This window comes from Carcharodon carcharias, chromosome X, assembly GCF_017639515.1.
Source record: "Carcharodon carcharias isolate sCarCar2 chromosome X, sCarCar2.pri, whole genome shotgun sequence".
Lineage (NCBI taxonomy): Eukaryota > Metazoa > Chordata > Chondrichthyes > Lamniformes > Lamnidae > Carcharodon > Carcharodon carcharias.
In genome coordinates, this window is record NC_054507.1 from 25358695 (window position 1) to 25376372 (window position 17678).

General features: G+C 43.7%; 1 protein-coding gene across 1 annotated transcript in view; it reads right to left on the reverse strand.

Annotated features, from left to right (window-relative positions):
• The window catches only part of avil (advillin), a 44146-nt gene that overhangs the window by 11953 nt on the left and 14515 nt on the right, over positions 1–17678 (reverse strand). The window contains exons 6-13 of the mRNA XM_041180297.1: positions 11483–11593; positions 9910–10115; positions 9056–9134; positions 8583–8681; positions 7721–7874; positions 6783–6883; positions 6251–6388; positions 705–863 (exon numbers count right to left, since the gene is read on the reverse strand). Coding sequence (XP_041036231.1) covers positions 705–863; positions 6251–6388; positions 6783–6883; positions 7721–7874; positions 8583–8681; positions 9056–9134; positions 9910–10115; positions 11483–11593 — 1047 coding nt within the window. The remainder of the gene's footprint in view (positions 1–704; positions 864–6250; positions 6389–6782; positions 6884–7720; positions 7875–8582; positions 8682–9055; positions 9135–9909; positions 10116–11482; positions 11594–17678) is intronic.

The following is a 17678-nucleotide window of genomic DNA, read 5'->3' on the forward strand; positions in this document are numbered from 1 at the left end:
GATATAATGATACAAATCAGTCCAGAAGGATGGAAATATATAATCCAGGCAATGGTAGGAGAGGGTAATAGTGGCATTTGGAAATCTTTTTTGTGTCTTTCCTCTTTCAATTTTGTTCCCTTTTTCTTGCCTCATTTGAAAGTTCTGGCACCTGCCAGGGTAAGGGCCCAGCAGGTTCTTTGCTGTTTTGCCCATCTCAGCATTCTTAGAGACATAGAGTAATTTATGGCACTGAAGGAGACCTTTCAGCCCATCGAGTCTATGCTGGCTCTCCATGGAGCAATCTAGTCAGTCCCATCCCCCAATTCTAACCCAGTAGCCCTGCAAGTTTATTTCCTTCAAGTGCCCATTTAAATTCCTTTTGAAATTGTTGGTCATCTCTGCTTCCACCACCAGCAAGTTCTAAGTCATTACCACTTGCTGTGTAAAAGAAGTTCTTCCTCACATTCCCCCTGCATCTCTTGCCCAAAACCTTAACTCTGTGTCCCCCTAGTCCTTGTGCCATCAGTTAATGGGAACAGTTTTTCCTTGTCTACCTTATCCAAACCTGTCATAATCTTGTAGATCCCTATCAAATCCCCTTGCAAACCACGGACACCTTCCTGCCCAGTCCTCATTGCCATGCCAGCTAGTCTATTTACACATACAGCCACTAGTAATCTAAGTTTTAATTCTATTCTAGCCACATTATACCAAAGACTTACTTCAAAGATGATCATTTTGCCATTGAAGATGGTTATGAAGTGTCGTGGCTCCTTGCCCATGGTGACCCGAATCTGCACTGGTTCATCACCAAACTTCTGGTCCAGCTGGACTGCTTGATAGGCTGAGGCAGCCAATTCATCTTGAGTGGCATGACGACCCTAGGAATAGAGGCACTAATCTGGTTAAGCTACCCATAACAGGAACATAGGAGCAGGAGTTGGCCCTTTGAGTCTGCTCCACAATTCAATGAAATCATGACTGATCTGGTTGTGGTCTCAGCTCCACTTTTCTGTCTGCCCCCATAACCCTGTACTCTCTTGCCTAACAAGGCCCAACCTCCCCTTTCTCCTAATCTCTGTATTAAAAGGGAGTCCCCTTATTTTTAAACTATGTCCCTGAGTTTTAGTCTCCCCCACAAAAGGAAACATCCTCTGGGCATCCACTGTATCGAGTCCCCTCAGGATCCTATATATTTCAACAAGATCTCCTCTCATTCTTCTAAACTCCAATGGGTATAAGCCTAACCTGTTTAACCTATCTTTATAAAGCAACCCCTTCATCCCAGGTATGAGTCCATAGTTGAGAACCCAGCACTGACCCCTGTGGCACTCCACTGGTTACAGCTTGCCAATGCGAAAAAGACCCATTTATCCCTACTTTCTGCTTCCTGTTAGCTAACCAATCCTTTATCAATGCTAATATGTTACTCCCTACACCATGAGCTCTTATCTTGTGTAGTAACCTTTGATGTGGTACCTTATCAAGTTACTTTTGGAAATCCAAGTACACCATATCTACTGGTTCCCCTGTATCATCAAAAAAACTCAAACAGATTTTTTTTTATTCATTCATGGGATGTGAGCTTCACTGGCTGGGCCAGCATTTATTGCCCATCCCTACTTGCTCTTGAGAAGGTGGTGGTGAGCTGCCTTCTTGAACCACTGCAGTCCATGTGGTGTAGGTACACTACAGTGCTATTGGGGAGGGAATTCCAGGATTTTGACCCAGCAACGGTGAAGAAACGGCGATATATTTCTAAGTCAGGATTGTGAGTGACTTAGAAGGGAAATTCCAGGTGGTGGTGTTCCCATCTGTCTGCTGCCCTTGTCTTTATAGATGGAAGCAGTCGTGAGTTTGGAAGGTGCTGTCTAAGGAGACTTGGTGAGTTCCTGCAGTGCATCTTGTAGATGGTACACACTGCTGCCACTGTGTGCTGGAGGTGGAAGGGGTGAATGTTTGTGGATGGGGTGCCAATCAAGTGGGCTGCTTTGTCCTGGATGGTGTCAAGCTTCTTGAGTGTTGTTGGAGCTGCACTCATCCAGGCAAGTGGGGAGTATTCCATCACACTCCTGACGTGTGCCTTGTAGATGGCGGACAGGCTTTGGGGAGTCGGAAGGTGAGTTACTTGCCACAGGATTCCTAGCCTCTGACCTGCTCTTGTAGCCACAGTATTTATATGGCTAGTCCAGTTCAGTTTCTGGTCAATGGTAACCCCCAGGATGTTGATAGTGGGAAATTCAGCGATGATAATGCCATGGAATGACGTGGGCCGATGGTTAGATTCTGTCTTGTTGGAAATGGTCATTGTCTGGCACTTGTGTGGTACGAATGTTACTTACCACTTGTCAGCCCAAGCCTGGAGATTGTCCAGGTCCAGCTGCATTTGTACACAGACTACTTTGATATCTGAGTAGTTGCGAATAGTGCTGAACACTGTGCAACCATCAGCAAACATTCCCCGCTTCTGACCTTATGATGGAAGGAAGGTCATTGATGAAGCAGCTGAAGATGGTTGGGCCTTGGACACTACCCTGAGGAACTCCTGCAGTGATGTCCTGGAACTGAGATGATTGCCCTCCAGCAACCACAACCATCTTCCTTTGTGCTAGGAATGACTCCAACCAGCAGAGATTTTTCCTCTGATTCCCATTGACTCCAGTTTTGCTGGGGCTCCTTGATGCCACACTCGGTCAAGTGCTGCCTTGATATCAAGGGCAATCACTCTCACCTCACCTCAGGAGTTCAGCTCTTTTGTCCATGTTTGAACCAAGGCTGTAATGAGGTCAGGAGCTGAGTGGCCCTGGTGGAACCCAAAATGGGCATCAGTGAGCAGGTTATTGCTAAACAAGTGCTGCTTGATAGCACTGTTGATGATCTCTTCCATTACTTTACTAATGATTGAGAGTAGACTGATGGGCCTGTGATTGGCTGGGTTGGATTTGTCCTGCTTTTTGTGTACAGGACATACCTGGGCAATTTTCCACATTGCCGGGTTGATGCCAGTGTTGTAGCTGTACTGGAACGGCTTGGCTAGGGGTGCGGCAAGTTCCAGAGCACATCTTCAGTACTACTGCCAGAATATTGTCAGGGCCCATAGCCTTTGCAGTATCCAGTGCCTTCAGCCATTTCTTGATATCACATGGAGTGAGTCGAATTAGCTAAAGACTAGCATCTGTGATGCTGGGAACCTCCGGAGTAGACCGAGATGGATCATCCACTCGGCACTTCTGGCTGAAGATTCTTGCGAATGCTTCAGCCTTAACTTTTACACTGAGGTTCTGGGCTCCCCCATCATTAAGGATGAGGATATTTGTGGAGCCTCTTCCTCCAGTGAATTGTTTCATCGTCCACCACCATTCATCCCCTGGCTTGGCGGTAATGGTAGAGTGGGTGGCCATGAGGTTACAGATTGTGGTTCAGCACAATCCTGCTGCTGCTGATGGCCCACAGCATCTCATGGATACGAGATCTGTTCAAAATTTATCTCATTTAGCACGGTGGTAGTGCCACACAGCACGGTGGAGGGTATCCTCAATGTTGAAGATGGGACGTCATCTCGATAACTACAGTGCGGTGGTCACTCCTACTGATACTAGCATGGACAGATGCATCTGCGGCAGGCAGGTTGGTGAGGATGAGGTCAAGTATGTTTTTCCTTCTTGTTGGTTCCCTCACTACCTGCTGCAGACCCAGTTTTGCAGCTGTGTCCTTTAAGACTCGGCCAGCTCGGTCAGTAGTGGTGCTACCGAGCCACTCTTGCTGATGGACATTGAAGTCTCCCACCCAGAGTACATTCTGCACCCTTGCCACCCTCAGTGCTTCCTCCAAGTGGTGCTCAACATGGAGGAGCACTGATTCATCAGCTGAGGGAGGGTGGTACATGGTAATCAGCAGAAAGTTTCCTTGCCCATGTTTGGTCTGATGCCATGAGACTTCATGGGATCCAGAGCCGATGTTGAGGACTCCCATGGCAACTCCCTCCTGACTGTGTACCATTGTGCTGCCAGCTTTGGGACATTGTCTGAAAGGTATGGTTCCGTGAGTATGACTTTGTCAGCTGTTGTTTGACTGGTCTGTGAGACAGCTCTCCAATGTTGGCACAAGCCCTCAGATTTAGTAAGGAGGACATCGCAGGGTCGATAGAGCTGGGTTGCAATTGTTGTTTCCGGAGCCGAGGTCGATGCCAGGTGGTCTGTGTGGTTTCATTCCTTTTTGGCTTTCTAGTGGTTTGATAGAACTGAGTGGCTTGCTAGGGCATTTCAGAGGGCATTTAAGAGTCAGCAACATTGCTGTGGATCTGGAGTCACATGTAGGCCCCAGATGACAGATTTCCTTCCCTGAAGGACATAAGTGAACCAGATGGGTTTTTTAAACAACAATCAACAGTGGTTTAATTCCAGATTTTCATTGGATTCACCATCTGCAGTGGCAGGATTCCCAGAGCATGCTTCCCAGAGCTTTATCCTGGGTCTCTGAATTACTAGTCCAGTGACAATACCACTACACCACCGCATCCTCTACAGTTAAACACAATTTCTCTTTCACAAAACCATGTTGGCAATGCCCGATCAAATCGTGATTATCCAAATATCCTGCTATAACCTCCTTAATAATGGATTCTAGCACCTTCCCTATGACAGGTGTTTGGTTAACTGGCCTATAGTTTCCTGCATTCTGCCTCCCTCCTTTCTTGAATAAAGGTGTTACATTAGTTATTTTCTAATCTGCTGAAACCTGCAATCTAAGGAATTTTAGAAGGTAATAACCAATGCATCCACTATCTCTGCTGCCACTTCTTTTAAGACCCTAGGATGCAGGCCATCTGGTCCTGGTCTTTCGTCTAATAGTTTTCCTAGCACCCTTTCCCTGGTGATGGTGATTGTATTAACTTCAGCCCTCCCTATCGCCTCTTGATTTTCAAGAATCTTTGGAGGTTTTCTAAGTCTTCTACAGTGAAGACAGACACAAAATACCTGTTCAACACCTTTTTGTTTTCCATCAATTGCCCAGACTCACTCTCTAGAGGACCAACACTAGCTTTAGTTACTCTTTTCCTATTCAAAAACTTGTAGAAGCTTTTACTATCTGTTTTTATATTACTAGCTAGCTTTCTCTCATACAAAAACACAAATATAGCTGGAAAAACTTCGCAGGTCTGACAGCACCTGCAGAAAGGAATACAGTTAACATCTCGAGTCCATATGACTCTTCATCAGAACTTTCTCTCATACTCTACTTTCTGCATCTTTATTATCTTTTTAGTCATTCTTTGCTGGTTCTTAAAATCTGTCCAATCCTTTGATTAACCCAAGTCATTCCTCACTATGTGTCTAAGACCTCAGTTAAAAAAACACTTAATTTTCAATAACAAATAGCTGATGTCTCGCAATATTCTTCAACAGATACCAGGCTATTAGGCACCTCTTCCCATGAGGTGGTGGTTCCACAGGTGCCCTCAGACTTCTGGTACCTCACCCAAGTGGCAGTTCTTCATGTGCAGATCCAGAAAGCAAGTGCCTCAGGATTATCAAACACGGGGTAATTTTAAGGTGTAGTCACTGTTGTAATGTAAGAAATGCAGAAGCTAATTTAATCACAACAAGCTTCCACAAACAGAAATGATAATACAGATAATCTGTCTTTTTAGTGACGTTGGTGGGAGGGTAAATATTGGCCAAGAGGCTGGAGAGAACACTCCCTACTCTTCTTCAAAATAGTACTGTGGGATTTTATTTTCATCCACCCGAGAAGGCAGACAGAGCCTCAGTTTAACATCTTATTCAAAAGACAGCACCTCCAACAGTACAGCACTCCCTCAGTACTACACTGTGGGAGTGTCAACCTAAATTTTGTGCTAAAGTCTCTGGAGTGGGACCTGAACTCTCAACCTTATGACTCAGTGCTACCAACGGTGTCACAGGTAACACCTTGAACATTCCTTCTAAGTATTATTAGTTCAAATGATGACATTTCACATTTGGGTATTTCCTCAGATGCGTAATATTCCTTTGGTTCAAATCACTATTGTGATTGACATATACATCTCTTAACACTTCTATTCAATTTCCTCAATCTTCAGATGATCTTCAACACCTCAGATAGAACACAAAAGCCTAGTGTCTTGACAATTTATGGCTTGTAAATCAGAAATCAAAGGTGTAGCCAAACTGCCTACTTGACCATCTGCAATGTAAAGTCTGAATTGGAAGGCTGCCACAGCATAGATTATGGTGTATTTGGTTGTGTCCTCTTCAGATAGCCTCACCTGCCAAATATACAGGATAAAATGCTGCTTCCTGTTCACTTTGTATGTGTACAGAATCAGGTAGCAGTCGCCACCATAGAAGAAGCCATGCCTTTCGGGGTCCACTGGAGCCAGTTCAAGGTTTTCTATTCTCCAAACCTGCAAAGATAATATGGATCAACAATCGTATGAAGAGCAGGGTGGAGTTCAATACCAGCTTCAGGACCAGAGAAAATAGAGGGCATTCAAATGGGGTCCCTGGGGTATCAAAAATGTCCAAAACAAAGTTCAAACAGTTACAGTGCAGTTGGTGAAAAATCAAAATAGTGTCCGACTACCTTTCCTCACAATGCTTGGCAAATTCAACTGAAGTGATTTCATTCCTGAACACACTCCATGGTTTGTTTTAGCACAAATCCACTTTACAGTATTTGACTACTGGTCTAGTGCACTGGAAGCAGATGCAGAAAGGTAGCGGTAAAGCACTGGATTAAAGATATGACCACCCCACACCCAATCCATCCATTTGTTTATTTTATATCTCTCTCAATACCTCTTTTTTTCCTGTGCCATCATCAACCATCCTCTCTTGAGCTGCCACCTCTGGCATGGCATGCATTAAGGTGGCATCAAACTTCTGTTGACTAACCTTGGCTGGAAAGGGAATAAAAGGTTAAAAATTATCAAAATTGTTAACTCCTAAGGAGTACAGTGTACTTAGGAACATAGGAACAAAAGACCATTCAGCCCCTCAAGCCTGTACCACCATTCAACGAGATCATGGCTGATCTGTATCTTAATTCCAATTACCCTCCTTGGCTCCATATCCTTTTATACCCTTGTCTCATACAAGTCCATCACTCTCGGGTTTAAAACATTAATTGAGCTTGCTTATAGTGTGAGAGCGCCTATAATTCTATCTTGAAGAAATGTTACCCAACTTCTTTCTTAATTGCCTGGGCTCTGAATTTATAGTTACATGCCTTTGTCCTAGACTCCCGCATTAGTGGAAGTGGTTTCTATGCACCTTATAAATTCCTTTCAAAATCTTTAAAAATTTCCATCAAATCACCCCTTAACCTTCCATATTCCAGGGAATACAAGACTAGTTTATGTAATCTCTCCTCATAACCCAATCCTGAGAACATTCTGATTAATCTGCATTGCACTCTTTTCAAGGTCAATATATCCTTTCTAAGGTATGGTATCCATTACTCCAGATATGGTCTAACCAGGGCTTGGTATAGCTGTAACAAAAAATCCTCCTCTTTATATCCTAGCCCTCTAGGTATAAAAGTGAATATACTATTAATCGTTTTGATTATTTTTTATATCTGATTATTACATTTCAGTGATCTGTGTACATGGATCCCCTAAATTTCTTTGGACCTCTACTTGCATTAAAAAGAAAACCCCTATCATCTGAAAAAACTGTCAAAGTTAATTCCTCCCTCCACATATTTCTGAAAAGTTACTACTGTACATACTTACCAACTTTACCAATTGTATGTCTTTTCCCTAAGCCAACCGTTTGCTCCTTCACCGTCCACTTTTTGAAAAGCTGCTTGAACATGGCTGACTCAGCTCCATCATTCACCGTCTCAATGTTAGTGGTGTTTGGGTAGCTCTTCATCTTAATAAAATCCTGAATTATATAAAAGAATCCATCAAAATATATATTTACAAATCATTTGTGTATAGAAACCAACTGAACACCTGCCTGCAGGTCAATCTGGCTCAGTTAATCAATTCAATCCAGCAATAGGTAAGGTACAAGCAGCTCAGGAGCTGTAACCAGGCTGACTCTTCAATTTTCGAGCTCAGCGGGTACTGAGGCCAAAGGTTTTCTCCAAGTTGAGGTATGCTAACTCAGCACAGACACCTTGCTGGTTTCAATTAGACATCAAGGCAACTGCAGACATGTTTTTAAGCCTAGAGAAAACTTGACTAAGATTGTGGTTCCAGATCACTATCCAAAGACTTGTGCTGAAAAATGAGCATGTGTGCATGTTAAGCAGGAAAGGACAGAATTAGGCGGTGTTTTGATGGTTCCCATGGTTAAATAGCCCACCAGCACTCACTTGTCTAGACTCACTGTATAAATAGCCACTTGTGGAAGATATCAGAAGGCAGCTGGAACCTGTTGAACCTCAGCATGAGTCAGTGAAGTCAGGGAAGAACATTGGGAGAAAAACCTTTTTTGCCTCCCTTCCTTTTGATGCCTTGAGGATCTAACCAAGATTGAACAGATGACTCATCTTTTAGACAAACTTACTAGGGGTCTAGACATTGCAGCTCGTTAAACTGTACCAACCAGCAGTCTAGACATTACAGGTCATTAGACTGTCCTTACCAGAGCCCTAGACATAGCAGCTTGTTTCTCTGCCTTTGTAGCTTGTTTTCCCTTCCAGACATAAACCTTAGTTCCACCTTGGTCTAGTACATAGCAATCCTGAAAGATATTGAACAATTTCACATTATTAAATGCAATAACCCACTTACAACTAATATATTTATCAGTATGTGGGGTCTATGTTTCATTGACAACTCCCATGTAATCCATGTTTTATGGGAAAATGGGTTCTTAAGGTTTTTGCAATTAAATATGATCCCTGCTAGTGGTGCTGTGATAGAACTTCCACCATTGGAGGTGTCAAATCTTGGCCATCACAAAACACGTACTGTTTTAGCAAATGTCCTACATGGTCATTTAAGGGGTTTGATGGGTCAGTATCACCAATAAATAGCAGAGGAGAAAACGTGTTGGGCCCATGTTCTTGAATGCTCAAAGCCTAGGGGAGGACGAAAGCTGTGCTGAGTACTCACATTGTGATTCAGCATGTCCTGGATGAGAGGCCGTGTGGCAACTTCGGTCACTTCCATATGTCCATGAGCATCTGAAACACTGAGTGATAAAGGCAGCTTGTTTTTGTTTGTTTCTAACTCTTTATCTGTTTGTAGCTGTTGTTTTATTTGACTGCTTTATGGTGTGTCACAAAATAATAATGCAGCATTGCACATACTCGCTTTGCCATTGAATTATATACATGGCCCACTATTCATAGTATAATGTCTACAACATCTCCTATTCACCTCCTATTTGTCATTGCCTGCCCTGACATCTCTCACTGATAAAGAAAACAGCAAAATCTTAGAACCAGAATGGAATATCACCACAAGCTCCACTCCACATATCATAACGAGTAACATAGACTGCAGCGTGTTTAGGGTTGTGACGTGTCTCAGGGATTAAATGGTGAGGATTAAACACCTCAACATTTGTCCATGGGTTATGACATTTTCTGAACCCCTATTTCTAACACACTCCATATCAGCTACGCTATATGTAACCATCTGCATGAGTGCTATCATTTATTCCACATGTGCTCTTATGTGGAACATGTTCCATGTCTGTGCTAACCCATTTGTAACATGCTTCATGTGTGCATTTTTATATGTAGTACACTTCTTCATATGTGCTATTCTATATATAACATGCTCCACACATACACTAATGTATAAAACATGATCTGCATGTGATATTCTATATGCAACATGTTCCATGTATGCAATTTTCTATATTTAAAATATCCCAAACATTAGCTATTTTATATGCAACCCAATCCCAACAATCTGTTATTCTATATATAAAATGGAGCTGGGTTTACTTATACTCTTACTGGTAGAGGCTAATGTTGGCTCTCTGTTGTTGACCTGCTTTTTCATCAGATGTTGGTGGATTTATTTTCTTGGTCCTTTCCCCAAGAACGTTTATTACAACCTTCATCAGCTCAGGAGATTTCTGTTCCTGGTCACCTTCGATCACTCCGATCTCTGCACGCCCACCTCGCTCCCGATCCCTAATGTCCTTGGCGAGCTGCATACCCTATAGAGAAGACAAATAGAGTTGAAAGAAATATTAACTCATTGTGAGGAGGATCTGATAAAGAAAGAAAAAGAACTAACTCGCATTTCTATAGCACCTTTCACAATCCTGGATATCCTAAAGCACTTTACAGTCAATGAAGTACCTTTTGCAGTGTAGTCACTTGTTGTAATGCAGGAAACGCAGTTGCCAATTTGCGCACAGCAAGTTCCACCAAACAGCAATGTGATAATGACTGGATAATCATTTTAAATGATATTGGTCGAGCATAAATATTGACCCAGGACACCAGCAAGACCTTCCTTGCACTTCTTCAAAATATTGGTGGTCAGGGAGTCTGAGTTTCTGTGGCAATATGTACTTTTACTTGCATGTTATAGTCTGGAACTATGGGTAGTGATGGCAGACTTCGAAATAGTGCCATGGGATTTTTTTACATCCATCTGAAAAGGGAAAGACGAGGCCTCGGTTTAATGTCTCTTCCAAAAGACAACACCTCTGACAGTGTGGCACTCCCTCAGCACTGACCCTCCAGCAGTGCGGCGCTCCCTCAGCACTGACCCTTCAGCAGTGCGGCGCTCCCTCAGCACTGGCCTTTCGACATTGCAGTGTTCCTGCAGTACTGTCCCTCCATACTGTACTTCCGACAGTGCAGCACTCCTTCAGTACTGTACCTCCAACGGTGCAGCTCTCTATCAGTACTGACCCTCCAATAGTGCCGTGCTCAGTACTGCACCTCCAAAAGTGCAGCACACTCTCAGTACAGTATCTCCTGCAGTGCAGCACTCCCTCAGTACTGTCCCTCCAACAGTGCAGCCCTCCCTCAGTACTGACCCTCCGACAGTGCAGCACTCCCTTAGTATTGCCCCTCTGACAGTGCAGCACTCCCTCAGTGCCATACTGAGAATGTCAGTCTGGATATTGTGTTCAAGCCTTTGAAGTAGAGCATGAATCAGAGGTGAAAGTGCTACCTACTGTGCCACATCTGACAATTCAGAATGCTACCAGAATAAGCAGCATGGCATCTGATTACACACTACAGACATTTTGCACCATTACCATCCTACAGACAGCAATGAGATGAATGACCAGATTACTTCTTTATGGTGGCATTGGTTCAGTGATGAAATTTGGCCAGGACACTGGGAGAACTTCCTTCTTTTCTTCAAATAGAGTTATGACATCTTTAACATCCAATAGGCTGCCACGGCCTTAATTTAATGGCTCTTCCAACAATGCAGCACTCTCTCGATAGTGCATTGAAGTGGAAATTTAGGGAATTTACCCCATGAAAAAGTCTCAGAATATTATGTCTTAAAAAGTTCTTCATAAAAGCAGAGAAAGCACTGACTGCCAAATAACACTACCTTCAGCCGCTCCATTCTATTGCTGTCCGGTCCATTCCACTGAATTATAACTTTGCCAATATCCAGTAGAAATACGTCACCCAAGTTGTAACTCTTCCAACTCATTTCAACCTGTAAAACATATAATACACAATGGAATAACTTTCACCCCAGGGCCAAGAACCAGAGATTCATCAGTTATTGTATCTTGGGCTGCTCAACCGGTTGAGATTTGGAGTCAGGGTCTGAAGGTGTTCACTCAGCCTTCCTCCTTTCTGGGGTGGATAAAATGAGTATCAGAGAATGCGTAAAAACAGGAGACTGCGGGGACCCAACTATTGCTCTATTGGAATGGGGATAAGCACCACACCAATGGGCAGTTCATGCTTAACAGCTTCTTCCTGTTCCTATATAATATGCTTGAGGGGTTGAATGATCTCCTCCTGTTCCAATGTTCCTATGTCACCACCTTTCATGTTGCACATCCAATCTGACAGTGTAGCACTCCCCCTTACATAGTTACATAAAGTCTACAGCACAGAAACAGACTATTCAGCCCAACTATGGAAAACATAGAAACATAGGAAATAGGAGCAGGAGTAGGTCATTCGGCCCTTTGAGCCTGCTCCGCCATTCAATATGATCATGGCTGATCCTTTATCTCAACACTGCATTCCCATGCTCTCCCCATACTCTTTGACGGCTTTCGAGTCCAGAAATCTATTTCCTTTTTAAATATATTCAGTGACTTGGCCTCCACAACCTTCCGTGGTTTTTTAAAAATTCTTTCACGGGATGTGGGTGTCTCTGGCTGGACCAGCATTTATTGCCCATCCCCAGTTGCCCTTGAGAAGGTGGTGGTGAGCTGCCTTCTTGAACCGCTGAAGTCCATGTGATGTCTATGTGTGTCCACTGTGCTGTTAGGAAGGGAGTTCCAGGATTTTGACCCAGTGACAATGAAGGAACAGTGATATATTTCCAAGTCAGGATGGTGAGTGATTTGGAGGGGAAGTTCCAGATGGTGGTGCTCCCATCTATCTGCTGCCCTTGTCCTTCTAGATGGTAGTGGTTGGTAGGCTTGAAAGGTGCTGTCCAAGGAGCCCTGGTGAATTCCTGCAGTGCATCTTGTAGATGGTACACACACTGCTGCTACTGTGCATCGGTGGTGGAGGGAGTGAATGTTTGTGGATGGGGTGCCCATCAAGCAGGGCTGCTTTGTGCTGGACGGTGTCAAGCTTCTTGAGTGTTGTGGGAACTGCACTCGTCCAGGCAAGTGGGGAGTATTCCATCACACTCCTGACTTGTGCCTTGTAGATGGTGAACAGGCTTTGGGGAGTCAGGAGGTGAGTTACTCATTGCAGGATTCCTAGCCTCTGAACCACTCTTGTAGCCACAGAATTTATATGGCTAGTCCAGTTTAGTTTCTGGTCAATGGTATCCCCCAGGATGTTGATAACAGGGAATTCAGAGATGGTAATGCCATTGAACATCAAGGGGTGATGGTTAGATTCTCTCTTGTTGGAAATGGTCATTGCCTGGCACTTCTGTGGTGCGAATGTTACTTGCCACTTGTCAGCCCAAGCTTGGATATTGCATGGACTGCTTCAGCATCTGAGGAGTCACGAATGGTGAACATTGTGCAATCACCAGCAAACATCCCCACTTCTGACCTTATGATGGAAGGAAGATCATTGGTGAAGCAGCTGAAGATGGTTGGGCAGAGAATACTACCCTCAGGAACTCCTGCAGTGATATCCTGGGGCTGAGATGATTGACCACCAACAACCACAACCACCTTTCTTTGTGCTAGGTATGACTCCAACCAGTGGAGAGTTTCCCCCCGATTCTCATTGACTCCAGTTTTGCTAGTTCTCCTTGACGCCACACTCTGTCCAATACGACCTTGATGTCAAAGGCAATCACTCTCATTTCACCTCTGGAGTTTAGCTCTTTTGTCCATGTTTGAGCCAAGGCTGTAATGAGGTCAGGAGCTGAGTGGCCCTGACGGAACCCAAACTGGGCATCAGTGAGCAGGTTACTGCTAAGCAAGAGCCGCTTATAGCACTGTTGACAACCCCTTCATTACTTTACTGACCATCGAGAGTAGACTGATGGGGCAGTAATTGGCTGGGTTGGATTTGTCCTGCATTTTGTGTACAGGACATACCTGGGCAATTCTCCACATAGCTGGGTAGATGCCAGTGTTGTAGCTGCACTGGAACAGCTTGGCTAGGGGAGCACAAGTCTTCAGTACTATTGCCGGAATATTGTCAGGGCCTAGAGCCTTTACAGTATCCAGTGCCTTCAGCCGTTTCTAGATATCACGTGGAGTGAATTGAATTGGCTGAAGACTGGCATCTGTGATGGGGAGCTCCAGAGGGGGCCAAGTTAGATCATCCACACGGCACTTCTGGCTGCAGATTGTCGCAAATGCTTCAGCCTTATCTTTTGCACTGATGTGCTGGGCTCCCCCATCAGTGTGGATGGGGATATTTGTGGAGCCTCCTCCTCCAGTGCGTTGCTTAATTGCCCACCACCATTTACGACTGGATGTGGCAGGACTACAGAGCTTAGATCTGATCCGTTGTTTGTGGAATCACTTAGCCTTGCCTATCACTTGCTGCTTCTGTGTTATAGCTTCACCAGGTTGACACCTCATTTTTAGATATGCCTGGTGCTGCTCCTGCCAAGCCCTCCCGCACTCTTCATTGATCCAGGGTTGATCCCCTGGCTTCATGGTAATGGTAGACTGGAGGATATGCTGAGTCATGAAGTTACAGATTGTGTTTGAGTACAATACTGCTGCTGCTGATGGCCCACAGCATCTCATGGATGCCCAGTCTTGAGTTGCTAGATCTGTTCGAAATCTATTCCATTTAGCACAATGGAGGGTATCCTCAATGTGAAGATGGGACTTCGCCTCCACAACGAGAGTGCTGTGGTCACTCCTACTGACACTGTCGTGGACAGATGCAGCAGGCAGTTGGTGAGGATGAAGTCAATTGTTTTTCCCTCTTGTTGGTTCCCTCACCACCTGCCACAGACCCAGCCTAGCAGCTATGTCCTTTAGGACTCAGCCAGCTCGGTCAGTAGTGGTGCTACTGAGCCACTCTTGGAGATGGACATTGAAGTCCCCCAGCCAGAGTACATTCTGCACCCTCGTCACCCTCAATGCTTCCTCCAAGCGGTGCTCAACATGGAGGAGTACTGGTTCATCAGCTGAGGGAAGGCAGTAGAGAATTCCATTGGTTCACAACCCTCTGAGTGAAGACGTTTCTCCTCATCTCAGTCCTAAGTGGTCTACCCTGTATCCTGAGACTGCAATCCCTTCTTCTAGATCCCCCAGCCAGAGGAAACCTCATCTCTGCATCCAGTTCATCCACCCCTGTCAGAATTTTATACGTTTCAATGAGATTCCCTCTCTTTCTTCTAAACTCCAGTGAATACAGGCCTAGTCGACCTAAACTCTCCTCATACAACATTCCTGCCTTTCCAGGAATCAGTCTGGTGTGCCTTCACTGCACTCCCTCTATGGCAAGTATATCCTTTCTTAGGTAAGGAGACCAAAACTGCACATAATACTCCAGGTGTGGTCTCACCAAGGCCCTGTACAGCTGCAGTAAGACATCCTTGCTCCTGTAGTGAAGTCCTCTCATAATGAAGGCCAACATACCATTTGCCAACTTAACTGCTTGCTGCACCTGCATGTTTGCTTTCAGTGACTGGTGTACAAGAACACTTTCTAAATCAACATTTCCCAATCTAACACCATTTAAATAGTAAGTGTGGATAACTTCACACTTATCCAAATTATACTGCATCTGCCATGTATTTGCCCACTCATTCAACCTGTCTAAATCACCTTGAAGCCTATTAACACCCTCCTCATTGCTGACATTCTCACCAAGTTTCATGTTGTCACCAAACTTGGAAATATTACATTTGGTTCCCTCATCCAAATCATTGATATATATTGTAGTTGGGGTCCAAGCACTTATCCCTGCAGTACCCTCATTGCCTGCCACTCAAAAAACCCATTTATTCCTATTCTCTGTTTCCTATCTGCTAACCAATACTAAATCTATGCCAATATATTATTCCCAATCCCGTGTGTTTTAATTTTACACACTAATTTCTTATGTGGGACTTTATCAAAAGCTTCCTGAAAATCCAAATACACCAAATCCACTGGTTCTCCCTTATCTATTCTGCTAGGTACATCCTCAAAAAACTCTAGTAGGTTTCTCAAACATGATTTCCCTTTCATAAATCCATGTTGAGTTTTTCTAATCACATTGATATTTTCTAAGTGTCCTGTTATCACATCCTTTATAATAGACTAGTATTTTCCCAAACTGATGTTTGGCCAACCAGTCTGTAATTCGCTGTTTTCTCCCTCCCTCCTTTTTTAAATAGTGGGGTTAAATTTGCCACCTTCCAATCAGCTGGGACTGTTAAAGAATCTACAGAATTTTGGAAGATGACAACCAACGCATCCACTATTTCCATGGCCATTTAGTACCCTGGGATTTAGATTATCAGGCCCTGGGGAGTTATTGGCTTTCAGCCCCATTAATTTCTCCAGCAGGGTAGGCAGTGGCGTAGTGGTATTGTCACTGGATTGGTATTCCAGAGATCTAGGTTAATGCTCTGGGGACCAAGGTTTGAATCCCACCATGGCGGATGGTGGAATTTGAATTCAATAAATATCTGGAATTAAAAGTCTAATGATGACCATGAAGCCATTGTCGAAAAAACCCATCTGGTTCACTAATGCCTTTTAGGGAAGGAAATCTGCCATCCCTCACCTGGTCTGGCCTACATGTTGGCTCCAGACCCACAGCAATGTGGTTGACTCTTAAAAATGCCCTCTGAACAAGGGCAATTAGGGATGGGCAATAAATGCTAGCCAGCAACATCCTCATTCCACGAACGAATAGAAAAAAACTATTGTTTTAGTAATACTAATTTCCTTCAATTCCTCCTTCTCACCAGACCCTTGGTTCCCTAGTATTTCTGGGAAGTTATTTGTGTCTTCTTCCATGAAGACAGAACTAAGGTAATTGTTTAATTGCTTTGCCATTTCCTTGTTCTTAATTATAAATTCTCCTGTTTTGCGTTGTAAGGGACCTACATTTGTCTTCACTAATCTTTTTCTTTTTACATACTTATAGCTTTCACAGTTCACTTTTATCTTGCTTGTAGGTTTACTCTCATACTCCATTTTTCCTCTCTTAATCAATCTCTTGGTCCTCCTTTGCTGAATTCTAAACTGCTCTCAATCCTCAGGCTTGCTTCTTTTTCTAGCAATTTTATATGACTCCTCTTTGGATCTAATATTGTCATTAATTTCTTTTGTTAGCCATGGTTTGACTGCTTTTCCTGTTATGTTTTTGCACCAGAAATGAATGTATAACTGTTGCAATGCATACATTAGTTCCTTAAATATTAGCCATTGTCTACCCACTGTCATGCCTTTTAATGAAGTTCCCCAACCTATCTTAGCCAACTCATGCCTCATACCTTTGTAGTTTCCTTTGTTTAGATTTAGGAAGCTAGTTTCAGATCAGACTGCTTCACTTTTCATCCTAATAAAGAATTCCATCATGTTATGATCACTGTTCCCTAAAGGACCCCGCACAACAAGATTATTAATTAATCCCTCCTCATTGCACAATACCAAATCTAGCATAGCCTGTTCCCGAGTCGGTTTCTCAACATACTGGTCTAAGTAACCATCACGTACACACTCCAGGAATTCATCCACCACAGTATTATTGCTAATTTGGTTTGCCCAGTCTATAGGTAGATTAAAGTCACCCATGGTTACTGTAGCACTATTATTACATCCATCTCTAATTTCGTGTTTAATGCCTTCTCTTACCTTATCACTAGTGTTTGGAGGCCTATAGACAACTCCTACTAATGTTTTCTGCCTCTTGTTGCTTCTTAGCTCCACTCAGACTCATTCTCCACCTAGATTTTCTGAGCCAACATCCTCTCTTACTGTCGCATTGATTTCATCCTTAACCAACAACAACATGCCACCTCCTTTTCCTTTTTGCCTGTCCGTCCTAAATATCGAATACCCTTGGATATTCAGTTCTCAGCCCTGGTCACCCTGCAGCCATGTCTCCATAATCACAATCATATCATACCTGTGTATATCTATTTGTGCTGTTAAATCATCTACCTTATTGTGAATGCTCCGTGCGAT